Source organism: Oncorhynchus mykiss, chromosome 16 (genome assembly GCF_013265735.2).
Source record: "Oncorhynchus mykiss isolate Arlee chromosome 16, USDA_OmykA_1.1, whole genome shotgun sequence".
Classification (NCBI taxonomy): Eukaryota; Metazoa; Chordata; class Actinopteri; order Salmoniformes; family Salmonidae; genus Oncorhynchus; species Oncorhynchus mykiss.
In genome coordinates, this window is record NC_048580.1 from 25,888,880 (window position 1) to 25,907,288 (window position 18,409).

General features: G+C 43.3%; 1 protein-coding gene across 5 annotated transcripts in view; it reads left to right on the forward strand.

The window, feature by feature from the left end:
• The window catches only part of svild (supervillin d), a 111,034-nt gene extending 92,907 nt beyond the window's left edge, over positions 1-18,127 (forward strand). For all 5 annotated transcript variants that reach the window (XM_036946614.1, XM_036946612.1, XM_021565408.2 and 2 more), the window contains 14 exons: positions 936-1,083; positions 1,470-1,615; positions 1,697-1,872; positions 2,489-2,618; positions 3,171-3,483; positions 8,797-8,951; positions 9,151-9,256; positions 12,413-12,620; positions 12,865-12,998; positions 15,227-15,382; positions 15,527-15,670; positions 15,963-16,075; positions 16,413-16,568; positions 17,686-18,127. In XM_036946614.1, coding sequence (XP_036802509.1) covers positions 936-1,083; positions 1,470-1,615; positions 1,697-1,872; positions 2,489-2,618; positions 3,171-3,483; positions 8,797-8,951; positions 9,151-9,256; positions 12,413-12,620; positions 12,865-12,998; positions 15,227-15,382; positions 15,527-15,670; positions 15,963-16,075; positions 16,413-16,568; positions 17,686-17,772 — 2,172 coding nt within the window. In that variant the 3' untranslated portion in view covers positions 17,773-18,127. The remainder of the gene's footprint in view (positions 1-935; positions 1,084-1,469; positions 1,616-1,696; positions 1,873-2,488; positions 2,619-3,170; positions 3,484-8,796; positions 8,952-9,150; positions 9,257-12,412; positions 12,621-12,864; positions 12,999-15,226; positions 15,383-15,526; positions 15,671-15,962; positions 16,076-16,412; positions 16,569-17,685) is intronic.
• Positions 18,128-18,409: the final 282 nt, after the last annotated feature.

Below are 18,409 nucleotides of genomic sequence, written 5' to 3' on the forward strand. Positions count from 1 at the left end.
TGTTTCAGTCGCCGGTGTACTTTGACCTGGCAGACCAGCGGCTCAACTGTGGAGTTGACTTCACCCTCTCCACACTGCTGCTGCTCCTCAGTTGGGAGGCACTGCGGTATGTCCTGGTGGAGCCTGGAGGTCCCAGTTCTGCTTCTGGTGGCAACAGTAGCAGGTGACGAGGACAGAGACACCATCCTGGGAGAAGGAGGATGGGGAGGAAGAGGAGCAGCTCTCTACCTTCTCACACTGCATTTCCTGAGGGAAATAATTTCCCCCTTCACATAGCAGTCTTTCCACCGCCCGGAGGGCGCTACACTCCTCTGAAGGCAGTACTTTTCCATGATTGTAATGGTGATCCATCAAGAATCAAAATTCAGCTGAAGTCTTAGGTTTTTAGGATAAATATTTAAAGAGTAATGTCGTTTCACAGCTAGTTCTGCTCTGTTTCCGAGTAGAATGTCTCTTTGGGGGGGGGGGGGGGGGGGCCTTGGTTGCCAAGGTTCTAGAGAATGTTGGATAAGTTCTAGCCTAGAGCTACCGCTTAGAGTTTAAAAGTAATGTCAAAAGAGGCACCGGTGCACATAGAAACCGAAGGTTCCATTTGGATGCATTCAGTATTACATGGCTGCCAGTTCTAGAGTTAAGTAGATCAGTTGAAGTCGAATGTTTCAACAGTTGTACGTATTTGCTCTGTGGCCACCATGTGATACAATGTCAACATTCAGTCTGAAATGTGTTACTGTTCAGCTCCACACTAGCCTCTCTCCTTCTCCATCCAGAAATCCTAATCCCCCAGAGACTTCTGTTTATCCGAAAGTAATCCGTTTCAGTCATGTCAGGAAGTTTGGCGAAATACAAATAATGAATTGAAAAAAAGTTTTATGTCACTTGCCCGAATGAATACGACCATGGTCTAAGTTCTTTGGCCTGTCCTGTATCCCTAGGCCTCAGAGATGGCATCGTTCGTGCAGGCTAAGAGGGACCTTGGTTGTAAGGCCTCCCAGGTGACTGTGCTGGAGGAGGGCATCAACACTGACAACAAATGGGCTAAGGAGTTCTGGGACCTACTGGGGGGCAAGACCGACTACAGAGGTACATACGTGCTTGTTTGCATGCACACATATACACACACATACAGTGTGCTCATAAATTGTACACACACACACACACCAGTAGATGTGCACACACACAGTCTCTCTCTCTCACACACACACATACACACAGTGTACACTTACACAATAAATAAATGTGCGTACTCGCATAAACACATTCTTGTACACACACACACACGGTGGACCAGGTCGTAAACATATCCCAGGTGCACACTTGAACACAGACCACACACAAACACACATTAGATGACCATATCTAATACACCTCATCACACACACCACCTTCCAACACCCAAAATACCACCTCCCCCTCTCAACACACACACACACACACTTATGTCCATTTCCATGTCCATTTGTGTGCAGGTGCAGGGGAGCCGGAGGAGGATGAGCTGTATGAAAGTGGTGTGTTAGACTCTAATGGGGTCTACGGGCTGCAGGAGGGCAAACTGGTGCCCCACAAAGAGGCCTGGGCCTCCATCCCCAGTGTCACCCTGCTCAACTCTAAAGAGGTATACCTGTGTGTGAAAGTGTGTGTGCGTTTGTATGTGTGTGTGTGTGTGTCGGACTTTCCTGATTCCCTCTCGCTCTAGGTGTTAGTGTTTGACTTTGGCAGTGAGGTGTACGTTTGGACGGGGAAGGACGTCCCCCTTGGTGACAGAAAGGTGGCTGTCCAATTAGGGAGGCAGCTGTGGAGCGGTTCTTACGACTACAGCAGCTGCAGGGTCAACCCCCTGGACGCCTGTTCAACCAATACTGATGTCCCTGAGTGAGTTGCAAGCTCTTAGCCTGCCCTTTTATACACACTGTCCAATCACATCGCTCAGTTTTTGATGACCACAGGAAAATTCAAAAGGTCTTTGCCGGGTCATGCCACAAAAACGTTTGGAGTTGCTTGAAGGGCTAGTGTTTGAAGGACCAGTGCTCTCATTTGAACTGAGTGCCACTACCACGAATATGCAGAGGCAAAGGACTGTCTACACTAGAGTATGGCAGCATGTGTCTAGCATCTGTTTAGCAGTGATAAGTATTTGCAAATGTTGGAAGTCAGTGTTGATGGGGCGAAGACACTTTAGATTAGGGCTGGGAATTGCCAGGGGCCTAACGATGATACAATATTATCACAATACTTAGGTGCCAATATCTATTGCTATTCAGGATTTTATATGTGTTGCGATTCGATATTCCATACATGTTGCTCTTGTCTGCTACAGAGAGACATGTCAAAGTTTCGTTGTAATATCATCAAATAATATTGAGTTATGTATTTGTATCCATTTTCTTCCACCCCATCACTACTTTAGATGCACCGCACTGTGAGAGAGTGTTTTTGTTGGTGTCGTTTTCTCAATGTTTGTGTGTATCTGTATGTGTTTTGTGTGTAGGCAGGGTGAGGGACGTCCCAGCTGGGCTCTGTTCGGCCGTCTGTCGGAGCACAACGAGACGGCTCTGTTCAGAGAGAAGTTCCTGGACTGGGCCGAGAGGAAAGAGGAGTCTGCCATGGATGAGGCCAAGGTATGGAAATGGATCTACGGGGGGGTGGCCATGGGCTTTATCTCAATTGCTTAAACAGCTGTCCTCAATCAAAAACATAATAGTTATGAAGTCCTCTTTACATCAGCAGTTGTCACATAGTGCTTACACAGAAACCGAGCCTAAACCCCAGAGAGAAAAAAAATAGATTGGCAAAGACGGGTGAAAGCAATATGGTGCATGCTCATCGTTAGGCTGTCTTTCACCTCGTCAGTTCTTTTCAGATCAGTGCAGATGAGGAGACAGGGAGAAGAATGTCTGTGTAGCAAATGAAAAGCGTTCTGGTATGGGGATGCAATGACATTATTATTATTTTTTAACCTCATTACAGTATTAAAAATAATAGATTAATAGAATGCACCCTTTTCAGGCCCTTTTGTCACATTGGGTCATCATGTTATGAGGCATAATCACATACTTAGTCATACAGTATACGGTCCCATTGCTTTTGTGGAAAGAAGAAAGAAAAAACAAACACCCATTTCCTCTTCTCTCATACCCATTTGCCCCCTCTCTCTCTCTCTCCCCCTCCAGAGCCCTGTGCACTCTACCCTCCGCTCGCCCCTTGAGGCGGCCAAGCCCGACGTCTTAAAACCGTGCGACGCCAAGGCCCTGCTGGACAATGTGGGTGGCCCCGTACATAGCCTCCTGGAGGGCGTAGACGTTCAGCGTGGCTACGGGATGGTCCGAACGGAGGACGGACGCCAGGCGGAGCTCGCCACAGTGGCAGTGGACGCCTGGCATATCCGGGAGTTTGAGGAGGAGGAGCTGGTGGCGGCGAGCTTGGGCCAGCTGCACGAAGGAGACACCTACGTGATCCGCTGGAAGTACTCGGTCACCACTGTGGGTGAGTAATGTTGTCATACGAACATCATAAAAATCTACTTAAGGTGCTGGGTGAAGGGCCACTGTGGGTGAGTCACGCTATTAGATGTAACGTATTGTATCTCTATGGGGGTAGAAGTAGTACAGCGGGTTGTTGAGAAGAGGGATATTTTTGCACGCTATAGTTGTTCATAGTTCCAGACTCATGGAGGAAAAGACTATTGAGAAACTCCAGCTCACTGGTATCGTATCTTGAATATTTCAAAAACAATTAGTTGGATCCCATCAAAGGTTTTGATCAATGCTTTACCAGGATTAAATACACATAGATAGATACAGATGTTTTTGCCATATATGTGTACCCGTTGGTTCTTGAAGAATAATATCTCATGAGCTGAATATAGCTAACGTCAGCCATTCAGCTAACGAAGTTAGTTCCAGATGAGTTTTCCAATGGAGCCCTCTTTGTCTGGAGAAGGAAATGAACCAGCGCTGTAGGAGCTGTATCTACTACTTTGTTTCGGGACAAACTGGATCACTCAGAGTTCCAATGCGGCAATCGTTTGCTTTCCAAGGATTATAGGCTCGAGGTGGCTTCCTTGATCACGCAGGTAGCCAGCCTACGTAAGAAACTGGGGTGTTGTATGTATGTGTGTTGCATACATGTTGGATGTATTTCCGTCTTGTCGTTTGTCGTTATATCCGACTGGCCGGAGTTGCTCGGAGTTTGTTTGCCAGGGGAGCCATCTCCGACTTCTCCTCCCCCATCTCATAGCTGAGTCGAAGCAAGAGGGCGCATGGCAATCAATGATGGTCACGTGTCACGAGCCGTGGAAGCTGAAGACAGCGGCCTGCCGCAAAGCTGCCTACACTCCCAGCGAGAGGCCCTGGAGCCTGATCTTCCTTGCATCTTAGTCACTGGGGGTACCTGTGTCTGCGGCCGCTGTGCCGACTCCTATCCTTCCCCTACGATTTCGACGTCGGCGAGTGTCCGCCCTTGCTCTGGATCGTGCTGGGCTTCTACATCTGTCAGAGGCCTGCGCCATCCTGTGAATTGTGGGAGTGGACGGCTTTCCTCGTCCTTCTCGCCGGCCGTGATTTTGGGCAGCTCCATGGTAAGAAATGTGACTGTTTTTGCACCAGGAACTATGTCCTATGCCGGAGCATGAGTAAATGACATTACTAATCTGCTCCCGAATGTACTACGGCAGGACATGGAAATCGATTATATCGTAGTCCATTTGTATTTTAATGACATTACGAAGTGCAACTGGATTTCAGAGTTGATTGACTCTCTGCTTGACACTAATAAAATACCCATCATATCCGGCCCGGTGTCCTCTCTGAATTGTGGCATTGAACAGGATTATTTCTCCTCACAACTGGCTATGTGATTTTTGCAGCTTAATGGGTGTAACTTGTTGACAATTTTGATACCTTTTGGAAACAAAACACGTTTTATGAAGAGGATGGGATCCACCCAAATAATTTGGGTTCCTGGACCCTTTCACAACATTATAAGGCTGCGTTGAGACAATGACTTATCAATCAATGACCCAAGCTCAGCTCAGTTAATCCCTACCATTGTGTTCGAGTCAACATAATGCTTTAACAAATGTATATTATACCAAGGACATTGGTAGACATAATGTAAGTAACCTAATTGATGTCTCTCTAACTGCCCCGAATGCCTCTGCTGATCCAAGAGCTATTGTATGCAGCAATCATGTCTATCGAACCCAATTTATGCTGTAAGCACTGAGGCATTGCATTGTGCCCTAGTAGGAAGTCTACTGTGTGCAGTTCACCCTGCACGAACATAAATAACATGAGAATGTCTAGTTCTGCAAAGCTTCCCAATGAAAACAAACATCCATGAAAAGTGCTCAAAATAGCCCACATTAACATATGCAGCTTAAGAAAACACGGTTCATGAAATTAGTAACTTGCTAGTAACAGATGACATTCATATTCTGACTATCTCAGAAACTCACTTAGACAATACCTTTTACAGTGGTAGCAATGCAAGGTTATAACATTTATAGGAAAGACAGAAATGCCAGTGGTGGAGGTGTTGCTTTTTATATTCAGAACCACATTCCTGTAAAGATTATAGAGGATCTCATGTTAAATACTGTTGAATTAATATGGTTACAGGTTCATCTGCCTCACCTAAAGCCCGTTCTTATGGGAAGCTGCTATAGACCACCAAGGGCTAACAGTCAGTATCTGGATAACGTGTGAAATGCTTGCTAATGTATGTGATATCAACAGAGGTCTATTATTTGGGTGATTTGAATATTGACTGGCTTTCATCAAGCTGCCCACTCAAGAAAAAGCTTCAAACTGTAACCAGTGCCTGCAACCTGGTCCAGGTTATCAGTCAACCTACCAGAGTAGTTACAAATAGCACAGGGATTAAATCATCAACATGTATTGATCACATCTTTACTACTGCTGCAGAAATGTGCTTGACAGCAGTATCCAGATCAATTGGATGTAGTGATCACAGTATCATAGCCATATCTAGGAAAACCAAAGTGTCAAAGGCTGGGCCTAATATAGTGAATAAGAAGTCATACAATAAGGTTTGTAGTGATTCCTATGTTCATGTAAAGAGTGTGTAATGAGGAGTAAACAGACATAGCACTTGACAAATTTATGAAATGACTTATGCCAGTTACTAATAAGCATGTACCCATTAAGAAAATTACTTTAAAAACTGTTAAATCCCTGTGGATTGATGAGTTTTTTTTTTTTTAATGGTATGGTTGAGAGGGGTGAGGCGAAAGGAATGGCAAATAAGTCTGGCTGCACAACTGATTGGCAAACTTACCTCAAATTGAGAAATCATGTGACTAAACTGAATTAAATGAGGAAGAAACTACACAATGAAACAAAGATAAATGACAAAGAATGATAGTGATAGCACCAAAGCTTATTCATTCAATTACATTTAGGGAAAAAAGCTACTACAGCAACAGTTGTATAGTTACAGAATGGGTGGAAAGGAATGTTTGTCCTAAATATAAGCATTATATTTTGGACAAATCATTCACTAAACCCTAAACCTCAACTAAATCTTGTAATAAATCATGTGGAAATTGAGCAAGTTGAGGTGACTAAACTGCTTGGAGTAACCCTGGATTGTAAACTGTGTCATGGTCAAAACATATTGATACAACAGTAGCTAAGATGGGGAGAAAACTGTTCATAATAAAGCGCTTCTCTACCTTAACTTCTTTGGGATAGCGGCAGCATTTTCACTTTTGGATGAAAAGCGTGCTCAGAGTAAACTGCCTCCTACTCGATCCCAGGTGCTAATACAGTATATGCATATTATTAGTAGTATTGGATAGAAAACACTGAAGTTTCTAAAACTGTTTGAATGATGTCTGTGAGTATAACAGAACTCATATGGCAGGCAAAAACCTGAGACAAAATCCAAACAGGAAGTGGGAAGTCTGAGGTTTGTAGTTTTTAAACTCAGCCCCTATTGAAGTTACAGTGGGATATTGGTTATGTTGCACTTCCTAAGGCTTCCACTAGATGTCAACAGTCTTTAGAAACTTGCTTGGTGCTTCTACTATGAAGGGGGGCTGAATGAGAGGGGAATGAGTCAGAGGTCTGCCAGCAGCCTCGATCTCAGTCAGGAGCATTCACATGAGAGGTAGCTCTCTCTCCATTGTTTTTCTACAGACAATGGAAATCTCTGGTTGGAACATTATTGAACATTTATGATAACATCCTAAAGATTGATTCTCTACATAGTTTGATATGCTTCTACGACCAGTAATATAACTTTTTGGAATTTTAATCTGAGCATTCCGCTGGACTTGCATGCGCGTTTCGATTTGTTTACCAAACGCCCTAATAAAAGGAGGTATATGGACATAAATGATTACCTTTATCGAACAAATCAAACATTTATTGTGGAACTGGGATTCCTGGGAGTGCATTCTGATGAAGATCATCAAATTTATTTATTTTGGCTGTTTTGGGCTCTGAGCACCGTACTCAGATTATGCTTTTTCCGTAAAGTTTTTTTGAAATCTGACACAGCGGTTGCATTAAGGACAAGTTTAACTAAAGTTCCATGCATAACACTTGAATTTTCATCAACGTTTGTAATTAGTTTTTCTGTGAATTGATGTGGCTCTCTGCAAAATCACGGCATGTTTTGGAACTACTGAACATAACACGCCAAAGTAAAATTTGATTTTTGTATATAAATATTCACTTTATCGAACAAAACATACATGTATTGTGTAACATGAAGTCCTATGAGTGTCATCTGATGAAGATCATTTAAGGTTAGTGATTAATTTTATATCTATTTGTGCTTTTTGTGACTCCTCTCTTTGCCTTGAAAAATTGCTGGGTTTTTCTATGACTTGGTGGTGACCTAACATAATCGTTTGTGGTGCTTTCGCTGTAAAGCTTTTTTAATTCAGACACTGTGGCTGGATTAACGAGAATTGTATCTATAAAATGGTGCCTAATACTTACTTGTATGTTTGAGAAATGTAGCTAGCGGAACCACGTTCCCAGACAGGTTAACAGCACTATCAACAAGGCAGGTCCTACAGGCTCTAGTTTTATCACACCTGGACTAATGTTCAGTCGTGTGTTCAGGTGCCACAAAGAGGGACTTAAGAAAATTGCAATTGGCTCAGAAAAGGGCAGCACGGCTGGCCCTTGGATGAACACAGAGAGCAAACATATTAATAACATGCATGTTAATCTCTCCTGTCTCAAAGTAGAGAAGGGATTGACTTCACCACTACTTGTATTTGTGAGAGGTTGAAAGCACTGAGCTGTCTGTTTAAACAACTAGCACACAGCTCAGACACCCATGCATACCCCACAAGACATGCCACCAGATGTCTCTACACAGTCCCCAAGTCCATAACAGACAATGGGAGGCGCACAGTTCTACATAGCGCCATGACTACATGGAACTCTATTCCACATCAGGTAACTGATGCAAGCAGTAGAATCAGATTTAAGACAAACATAGGCACAGCCACATGCATACACACACATGATAACATACGCACTATACACACACTTACACATGGACTTTGTGTTGTAGATATTTGGTAGTGGAGTATGGGCCTGAGGGCACACACTTAGTGTGTTGGGAATTCTGTGATGAATGCATTGTAATGTATTTAAAATGTATTCATTTTGCCGGACCCCGTGAAGAGGAGCTGCTGCCTTTGCATAATACATACAGATAGCTTTGTATATCTTACCCGTCTTAACCCAACAAATATTATATTACACCATTGATGTTGTAATTTGTATGTTTGTTTCATTATTTGTCCTCCAGTGGGTAAGAGGCAGAAGCCGGGGGAGCTGAGTAGTGGGGGTCCAGGTCGGGAGCGCAGCGCCTGTTTTTTCTGGCAGGGCCGTCACTCCAGCGTCAGTGGCAAGGGCACCTCCGCACTGATGACCGTCGAGCTGGGGAACCACAGGGGGGCACAGGTTAGTCCACAGCACCCAAAAGTGTCACTTGTGCAGGGATGCCTAACTATTACCCAGGAAAGTTACCCTCCTGCAGGCTCTCGCTCCAGCACCTAATCTAGCGCACTTGATTGTATGTATGAATTTTCTGTTCAACAGGACCTTGATTGATTGAATCCGTTGTGTTACAATGGGGTCTGTCTTTCTTACTGGTGGTTAGGTGTTGGTGGCACAGGGCAAGGAGCCTCCATGTTTCCTGCAGCTCTTCCAGGGAGGCCTGGTCATCCAAAAGGGTAGCAGAGAAGATGATCGCGTCAACAACACAGGTATATGCAGAGCTCTAAAGTCTGACCATTTCGTTCGCATACATGCTTAAATATTTTGCTGTGCGACCTGCATATTTTCATTTGGTAGCACCAGTGCACCTAGAAAAAAAAATTGCCCTGGTAATAATTGTTGTAATGATTAGTCTTCACTCACCCGTTGTTTTGGAGAGAAGAAAGCGAGCGCATATTTGTTGCCATCATGGTTATACCATTACGACAGCTTGTTTGTAGCCGAAACAGTTCAAAAGATTTGACCCCTATGATATGACCTATATTACCAACCTCCTTCGCATGGCAGATCCTACACCTAGTAGGCTAAGGAGCAGGCGTAGGGTTTTTAATTGGGGACTATCTTCATCACAATACGCATAGAAAATAGCAATGTATATTTTCAGAAGCCAGGTGAGTCTCGTGTTCATATTTCAAAACCTCCTCGTGCTTTTGGAGTTACCTAATAGCTACATAATAGGCTACACTTGATTTAGGCTACTTTATAGCACGCTACATTTTTCTGACAAGTGATGAGCAAACAAATAGATAATATTCACCTCCACTTATTTGCCCAGCCAGAGATTAATTAACCAAATACAGACAAAGATTCAGTGGAACTAAATCCGATTTGATTATCAGACAACTCACAGGCTTTTGGTCGGGGGTAGCCTTGCCCCGCGAGTGAAGAGCGAAATAATCCACTAGGCTACGTAACACATTGCAAAATGTTTCATTTGCCTTAATAACAAACTCATAGGTTATCTGTACATATGAATAAAAATGTTAATTACAAGCATAGTTTATTTCTCGCAGAGAAACAAATTATTCTTCCTGGCTAGCCTTGATTGGCTGACATAATGGCGGGGCTGGTCATGCCGGATGATGTGTTCTGATTGGCCATGCCACAGGCTACTGTCTAACATAATGGGGTCTTCCCTGAACCGCAAATGTCTACCGCAAATGTTTTTTTTTTTAAGATAATAGAAATGGACAACTGCAAACGTGTTGCTACAGCTCTCAACAACACTAATGCCCTGAATTTAACTGCTGTTATCGACAAAGCTCAATGGGAGACTGTTGTGATGGACAATTTAATTTGACATCTTTTTACCGTGTAGATCAGCTTTAATATTGCAGATAGTTTGTGGCTTCCATCAATGTAACCACATCATTTCCAGTCACCACTCCACAAATTTCTTGTTAACAAATTATAGTTTGGGCAAGTCGGTTAGGACATCTACTTTGTGCATGACACAAGTAATTTTTCCAACAATTGTTTACAGACAAACAAACACAAATACATTTACAGTGGGTCAGAAGTTTACATACACTAAGTTGACTGTGCCTTTTAAACAGCTTGGAAAATTCCAGAACATGATGTCATGGCTTTAGAGGCTTCTGATATGCTAATTGACATACATTTTGTCAATTGGAGGTGTACCTGTGGATGTATTTCAAGGCTTACCTTTAAACTCAATGCCTCTTTGCTTGACATCATGGCAAAAATCCAAAGAAACCAGCCTAGACCTCTGGTAAAAAAAAATTGTAGACCTCCAGAAGTCTGGTTCATCCTTGGGAGCAATTTCCAAACGCCTGAAGGTACCACGTTCATCTGTACAAACAATAGTGCGCAAGTAGAAACACCATGGAACCACGCAGCCATTGTACCGCTCAGGAAGGAGACATGTTCTGTCTCCTAGAGATGAATGTACTTGGGTGCGAAAAGTACAAATCAATCCCAGAACAACAGCAAAGGACCTTGTGAATTTTCTGGAGGAAACCGGTACAAACCTATCTATTATCCACAGTAAAAAGAGTCCTAAATCGACATATAACCTCAAAGGCCACTCATCAAGGAAGAAGCCACTGCTCCAAAACCGCCATAAAAAAAGCCAGACTACGGTTTGCAACTGCACATGAGGACAAGGATCATTCTTTTTTTTTTTTTTTTTTTAAATGTCCCTCTGGTCTGATGAAACATAAATAGAACTGTGCGGATATAATGACCATCGTTATGTTTGGAGGAAAAAAGGGGAGGCTTGCAAGCCGAAGAACACCATCCCTACCGTGACGCACGGGGGTGGCAGCATCATGTTGTGGGGGTGCACTTCACAAAATAGATGGCATGAGGAAGAAACATTATATGGATATATTGAAGCAACATCTCAAGACATCAGTCAGGAAGTTGAAACTTGGTCGCAAATGGGTCTTCCAAATGGACAATAACCCCAAGCACACTTCCAAACTTGTGGCAAAATGGCTTAAGGACAACAATGTCAAGGTATTGGATTGGCCATTACAAAGCCCTGACCTCAATCCCATAGAGAATGTGTGTGCAAAACTAAAAAGGCGTGTGCGAGCAAGGAGGCCTACAAACCTGACTCAGTTACACCAGCTCTGTCAGGAGGAATGGGCCAAAATTCACCCAGCATATTGTGGGAAGATTGTGGAAGGCTACCAGACATGTTTGACCCAAGTTAAACAATTTAAAGGCAATGCTACCAAATACTAGTTGAGTGTATGTAAACTTCTGTCCCACTGGGAATGTGATGAAAGAAATAAAAGCTTAAATAATTCTCTCTGTACTATTATTCTGACATTTCACATTCTTAACATAAAGTGGTGATCCTAACTGACCTAAGACAGGGAATTTGTACTCGGATTAAATGTCAGGAATTGTGAAAAACTGAGTTTAAATGTATTTGGCTAAGCTCTGTGTAAAGTTCCGACTTCAACTGTATAGACCCAATAAAGGCTATATCTCAATCGATTAAACGTTTTCTGGTGCTCCTAAATTGTATCAATTGGGAGTACCAGTGCTACTAATTACACTGTGCTCTAAATAACAAAATGTATGTTTCACATGATCACTTACTACTAATAATAATAGTAATGTATTACATTTATACTGTCTATTCAATATATAGCACTCTTTTCATTACTCCAAAGGTCATCTCGAAGGCTCTTTCAAAACAAAATCTGAATGAGGGATATGGCTAGTAGCTGGCCGATCACTTTTTTTATTATTCACTTAGCACTACTAGAACGGATGCCTTGAGTGGCATTAAAACCCAGTGCTTGTGTTTACCACACGTTGTCTGTCTGTTTTGTGCCACTGAGCTCGTGTGCGTCTACTTCAATTTGTCCGTGCCTCTCCCTGTCCAGGCGGCTGGCATCTGTATTGCGTGCGCGGGGAAGCCACGGTGGAGGCTTCCCTGGTTGAGGTGGAGTGTTGTTGTGCCAGCCTGCGTTCCCGAGCCACCCTGGTTCTGCTGGATGCCCACCAGGGACAGCTCTACCTGTGGCACGGATGTAAGTCCCACGCCAGCGCCAGGGAGGTGGGCGCCAGGGCTGTGGAAAGGCTCAAGCAGAGGTGAGTATCCTATACAGTTTGTTTATGGGAGCGTCTGCAGTCTGCTTTATTTTAACGTAGCAACTTTTCAGCTCTGACCAAACGTAAAGCAATCACATTCGGTTTCAGGCTCTGACTAGTTTAGGCTCTGACTAGTTTGGTGTGCCGTTCGTTTAGTTTATGTATACAAGTTCATGTGTTTGTTAATGTGTGTGTGTGTGTGTGCGCGCACACTTGTGTGTCTGCTTACGTGTGTGTCTACCAGGCATCCATCTGAGCTGGGCCTGAACAGTAACAGCAGTCTGAAGGTGGAGGAGGTAGAGGAAGGCACGGAGCCAGTTGGGTTCAGGAATGCTCTGGGACAGCAGGACAGGAAGGCATACGACTGCATGCTCCAAGGTACCGTACCACTTCTTACAGTAACATTTTCACACTCCTTATCATATCGCATTCTGACTATACTGTAACGCACGTCTTATCGCTAGTCTTACCGTAACATAGATATTCCTTCCGTAACAGGCTCCAATACTGTAACATACAATGCATTCAGACCCCTTGACATTTTCCACATTTAGTTCCGTTACAGCCTTATTCTAAAATGTATTTCAAAAATAAAATCCACATCAATCTACACACAATACCCCATTATGACAAAGAAAAACAGGTTTCTTAAAATAAAAAAATGAAATTTTACATTTACATAAGTATTCAGACCTTTTACTCAGTACTTTGTTGAAGCACCCTTGGCAGTGATTACAGCCTCAAGTCTTCTTGGGTATGATGCACAGCTATTTTCAGGTCTCGCCAGAGATGTTCGATCGAGTTCAAGTCCGGGCTCTGGCTGGGCCTCTTGAGGACATTGAGACTTGTCCCAAAGCCACTCCTGCGTTGTCTTGGCTGTGTGCTTAGGGTCATCATCCTGTTGGAAGGTGAATCTACGCCCCAGTCTGAGGTACTGAGCGTTCTGGAGCAGGTTTTCATCAAGGATATCTCTGTACTTTGATCCGTTCATCTTCCCCTCGATCCTGACTAGTCTCCCAGTCCCTGCTGCTGAAAAACACTCCCACAGCATTATGCTGCCACCACCATGATTCACCGTAGGGATGGTGCTAGGTTTCCTCCAGACGTGACGCTTGGCATTCAGGCCAAAGAGTTCAATCTTGGTATCATCAGACCAGAGAATCTTTTTTCTCATGGTCTGTCCTTCAGGTGCCTTTTGGCAAACTCCAAGCAGGCTGTCATGTGCCTTTTACTGAGGAGTGGCATCCATCTGGTAGAGATGGTTGTCCTTCTGGAAGGTTCTCCCATCTCCAATGTGGAACTCTGAAGCTCTGTCAGTGACCATTGTGTTCTTGGTCACCTCCCTGACCAAGGCCCTTCTCCCTCAATTGCTCAGTTTGGCCAGGTGGCCATTTAAGAATGATGGAGGTCACTGTGTTCTTAGGGACCTTTAATGCTGCAGAACGTTTTTGTTACCCTTCCCCAGATCTGTACCTCGACACAATCCTGTCTCGAAGTTCTACGGACAATTCCTTTGACCTCATGTCTTTGCTCTGACATGCACTGTCAACTGTGGGACCTTATATAGACAGGTGTGTGCATTTCCAAATCATGTCCAATCAATTGATTTTACCAGAGGTGGACTCCAATCAAGTTGTAGAAACAGGATGCACCTGATCTCAATTTTGAGTCTCATAAGCAAAGGGTCTCAATACTTATGTAAATAAGGTATTTCTGTTTTTTATTTTGAATACAAAAAAATCTAAAAGCCTGTTTTGCTTTGTCATTATGGGCTATTGTGTGGAGATTTAAGAGGACAAAAATACATTTAATACATTTTAGAGTAAGGCTGTAACGTAACAAAAATATTGAAAAAGTCCATGGTTCTGAATACTTTCCGAATGCACTGCACAGGCTCCTTACCATAACACAGGCTCCTTACCATAACACAGGCTCCTTACCATAACACAGGCTCCTTACCATAACACAGGCTCCTTACCATAACACAGGCTCCTTACCATAACACAGGCTCCTTACCATAACACAGGCTCCTTACCATAACACAGGCTCCTTACCATAACACAGGCTCCTTACCATAACACAGGCTCCTTACCATAACACAGGCTCCTTACCATAACACAGGCTCCTTACCATAACACAGGCTCCTTACCATAACACAGGCTCCTTACCATAACACAGGCTCCTTACCGCAACACATTCTTACTGTACCGTAAAGTATACCTCTTATTATAACATTCACTCCCTGGAAGGTAACACACTCTTAATCGTAACTCACACTAACCGTACCGTAACACACTCCTGAGTGTAACACACATAGTTTCTATGCAACACACACTCATACCGTAACATTTCCTGCGCTCCTGACCGTAACGCTCGCTCCTGACCGTAACGCGCGCGCGCTCCTGACCGTAACGCACGCTCCTGACCTGCTCCTTACTCTGACACACACTAAACCGACTATATGTATTTACTATGTCACTTTGGATATTACCATCTGCCAGATAATTATATGCTGCTATTGTCCTGCACTAGCTTCACATCCAGCTTACCTCAGTCACCTGTGTTGATGTGGTTGTTTTTCACCTGTGTGGTGGTGTTTGGTCCAGATCCAGGGAAATACAACTTCACCCCACGACTGTTCTGTCTGAGCGCCAGCTCGGGAGTATTTGAAGGGGAGGAACTGCTGAGCCCGGCCCGAGTGACTGGGGCCGTCATGGCCATGCCCTTCCTCCAGGAGAATCTATACTCTGTGCCACAGCCAGGTACAGACCCCAGATGGATAGCTCCATCTCTCGCGCTCTTCTTATTCATTCTGTTTCTGTCCACAATATTTCATTCATGCATACGTCCTTTCTACACCTCTTTCATTAAACTCCCTCCACCTCCCTTACTCTCTCTCCCTCCAGGCCTCTTCATGCTAGATAACCGTATGGAGGTGTACCTGTGGCAGGGCCGGCAGCCCGACGACGGAGAGTGTACAGGCTCAGCCAAGATCCGCTGGGAGAACCAGAAGAAGTGTGCCATGGAGACGGTGCTGCAGTACTGCAAAGGTCAGTCAGAGGTCACGAGAGAGAGGGAAGACGTTGACGGAGAGGTGAACAGAAGTCTAAGAGAAAGGAAAAGGAGAGGGTTAAATCTTATGTATTATGATCATTATTAGATGTATTAGATTCAGCTGTGGCTATATTGACACAGTGCTGTTAAGGTTTTGTGTATTCATATGTTTAAGTAGATGTAGTGAATATGATATAGTAGTGTTTGTTACTATTGATCATGTTGTATGTATATGAAGGTTGCGGTAGTTGAGTTGACTATTGATAATGTTGTGCTGTCGTATTTCAGAGAAGAACTCTCGCCGGCCCCCTCAGGCCTACCTGGTCCTAGCGGGCTCTGAACCGCTGACCTTCACCAACATCTTCCCCTACTGGGAGAGAGATCCCAACATCACCCCCCAGGCAAGAGACTGACTGCCCTACTCCCCTACTAATACAATAATACCCTTCTAGTCAGCAATAAAGTAGTTGATTGTGAGAGACTTAACACAAATATCTTTGTTTAAGGGGGGTGGGAATCAATGTTACACTGGTAACCTGCAAAGTGATTGTTTTAACAACAAAAAATGTCATAAACCTCCATACAGTACACATTGTACAGCCCAAATTGTGAACACGGTTGTACTTTGACAGGGGAGGGGTTAGGGTGGTTCCTTCCCCTAATGTAGCATGTTGTGTTTTTCCTTTTAATTCTGAGTATGATACGCTGTTGCTGATTATCTTGTGTGTGTGTGTGTAGGCGGAGGGGGCACGCAACAAGGTGACCCTGGTGCAGGACGCCCTGAACTGGCTGAGTAAGAACCAATACTCTGTGGAGGAGCTGACGGCCAAGCCTCTACCAGAAGGAGTGGACCCCCTCCGCCTGGAGATCTACCTTTCAGACCAGGACTTCCAGGTACAGGGACTTCCTGGAACCAGACTGGGGTTAGGTGGAACTGGAACTATTTAGCTGAGTGTAAAAGTTGTATTGATATATTTAAAAAATCTAATCTTTCGACACATTTACAACATTAAAAGACGATATGTACAACCATCCAACAGGGCGTAAAAGAACACACAAAAAATCTACAAGGAAAGACATAATTTATACTTAGATTAACAGTACATATGGCTTTACAATTGGAGCAAGGTTTTATTGTTTTGAAATATTGGTTCATTTAACACATAAAAGTTGTATTGATACATTTTGAGAGTGAACGGGATTTAGGTAGCCGAGTGGTTATACTCTGCACTGAATATACAAAACATTAAGGACACCTGCTCTTTCCATGACATACTGTAGACTGACCAGGTGAAAGCTATGATCCCTTATTGATGTCACTTGTTATATCCACTTCAATCAGTGTAGATGCAGGGGAAGAGACCGGTTAAGCAAGGATGTATAAGCCTTGAGACAATTGAGACATGGATTGTGTGCCATTCAGAGGGGGAATGGGCAAGGCTGAACATTTTAAGTGTCTTTGAATGGGGTATGGTAGTAGGTGCCAGGTGCACCGGTTTGTGTCAAGAACTGTAACGCTGCTGGGTTTTTCACACTTCCCAATGGGTGTCAGGAATGGTCCACCACCCAGCCAACTTGACACAACTGGGAATCATTTGAGCCAACATGGGCCAGCATCCCTGTGGACCGCTTTCGACACATTGTAGAGTCCATGCTTCAATGAATTAAGGCTGTTCCGTTTAACAAAACAAATTATAAATGATATTTCATCTATGAATAAATTATCTATAGGGAATCTGTTTTTAACTTACATTAAACCACATACACACATCAATCTCGAACATGCACATTGTCATCTGTGTATAATTTGTCATAATTCTGAGTGCACTCCATGACTCGAGAGCTGTTTAGAGAACCCAATTGGGTTGTTAGTGAAAATGACACCCATTTATTCATATTACCGGAGTGCTTTGTCTGGTACCGAGGGGAAAAAATAAACTGCTGCGACATAATGGGGATGAATATGACTGCTATCACACTCATTCTATTTTCCTATGAATGTCTGTTACAGAGGGTCTTGGAGATGACTCGCACCGAATTCAACGCCCTGCCAAACTGGAAACAGAAGAACCTGAAGAAAAGCAAGGGCCTTTTTTAAAAACGTTTTCCTTTTTTGTTGTTGTAAACAAACCAAAAAACAAGAGGACATTTTAAAGTCCATATATGGCACCTTTTTCATACTGTTTTGTATTCTGGGGGAAATCATGTTTTTTTTTCTCCATGTAAACCGAAAGAACAAAACACATGTACAGACTTGTATCTGTTTTAAAACGATAACCTCTTTTTAAAAATGCCAATTTTATAGACCTTTCCTACAAAGCAATATATTGTAGCCAAATATATACAGTATATGCAAGTGTTACCTTTTGGCAGCGAGGTTATTGTTAATTATAGTGAACTATATATGCCCCTGAATTATAAATATGTATTATAAATGTCTGTTCTTACATGTGTACTCTAGCATTGTCAATTCTGTCAAGAGTGGGAGATTGTCTTTGTGTCTGTTGTGTTGAATGGCTGTGATCAACAAAAACACTCGAGGGTCATTCATACACTTAACCATCACCTAAAAGTTGCCACCAGTTTTTAGAGAAGAAATACTCATTAGCCATTCTAAGTTAGAGGCAATCTGCAGTTGCCACATACATAATGTTTTTATATATACCCATTGATTCATTAACACTATCATTTACGAATGCCTCATTAGCTTTGTTCAACTGTCATACCCCATTTAC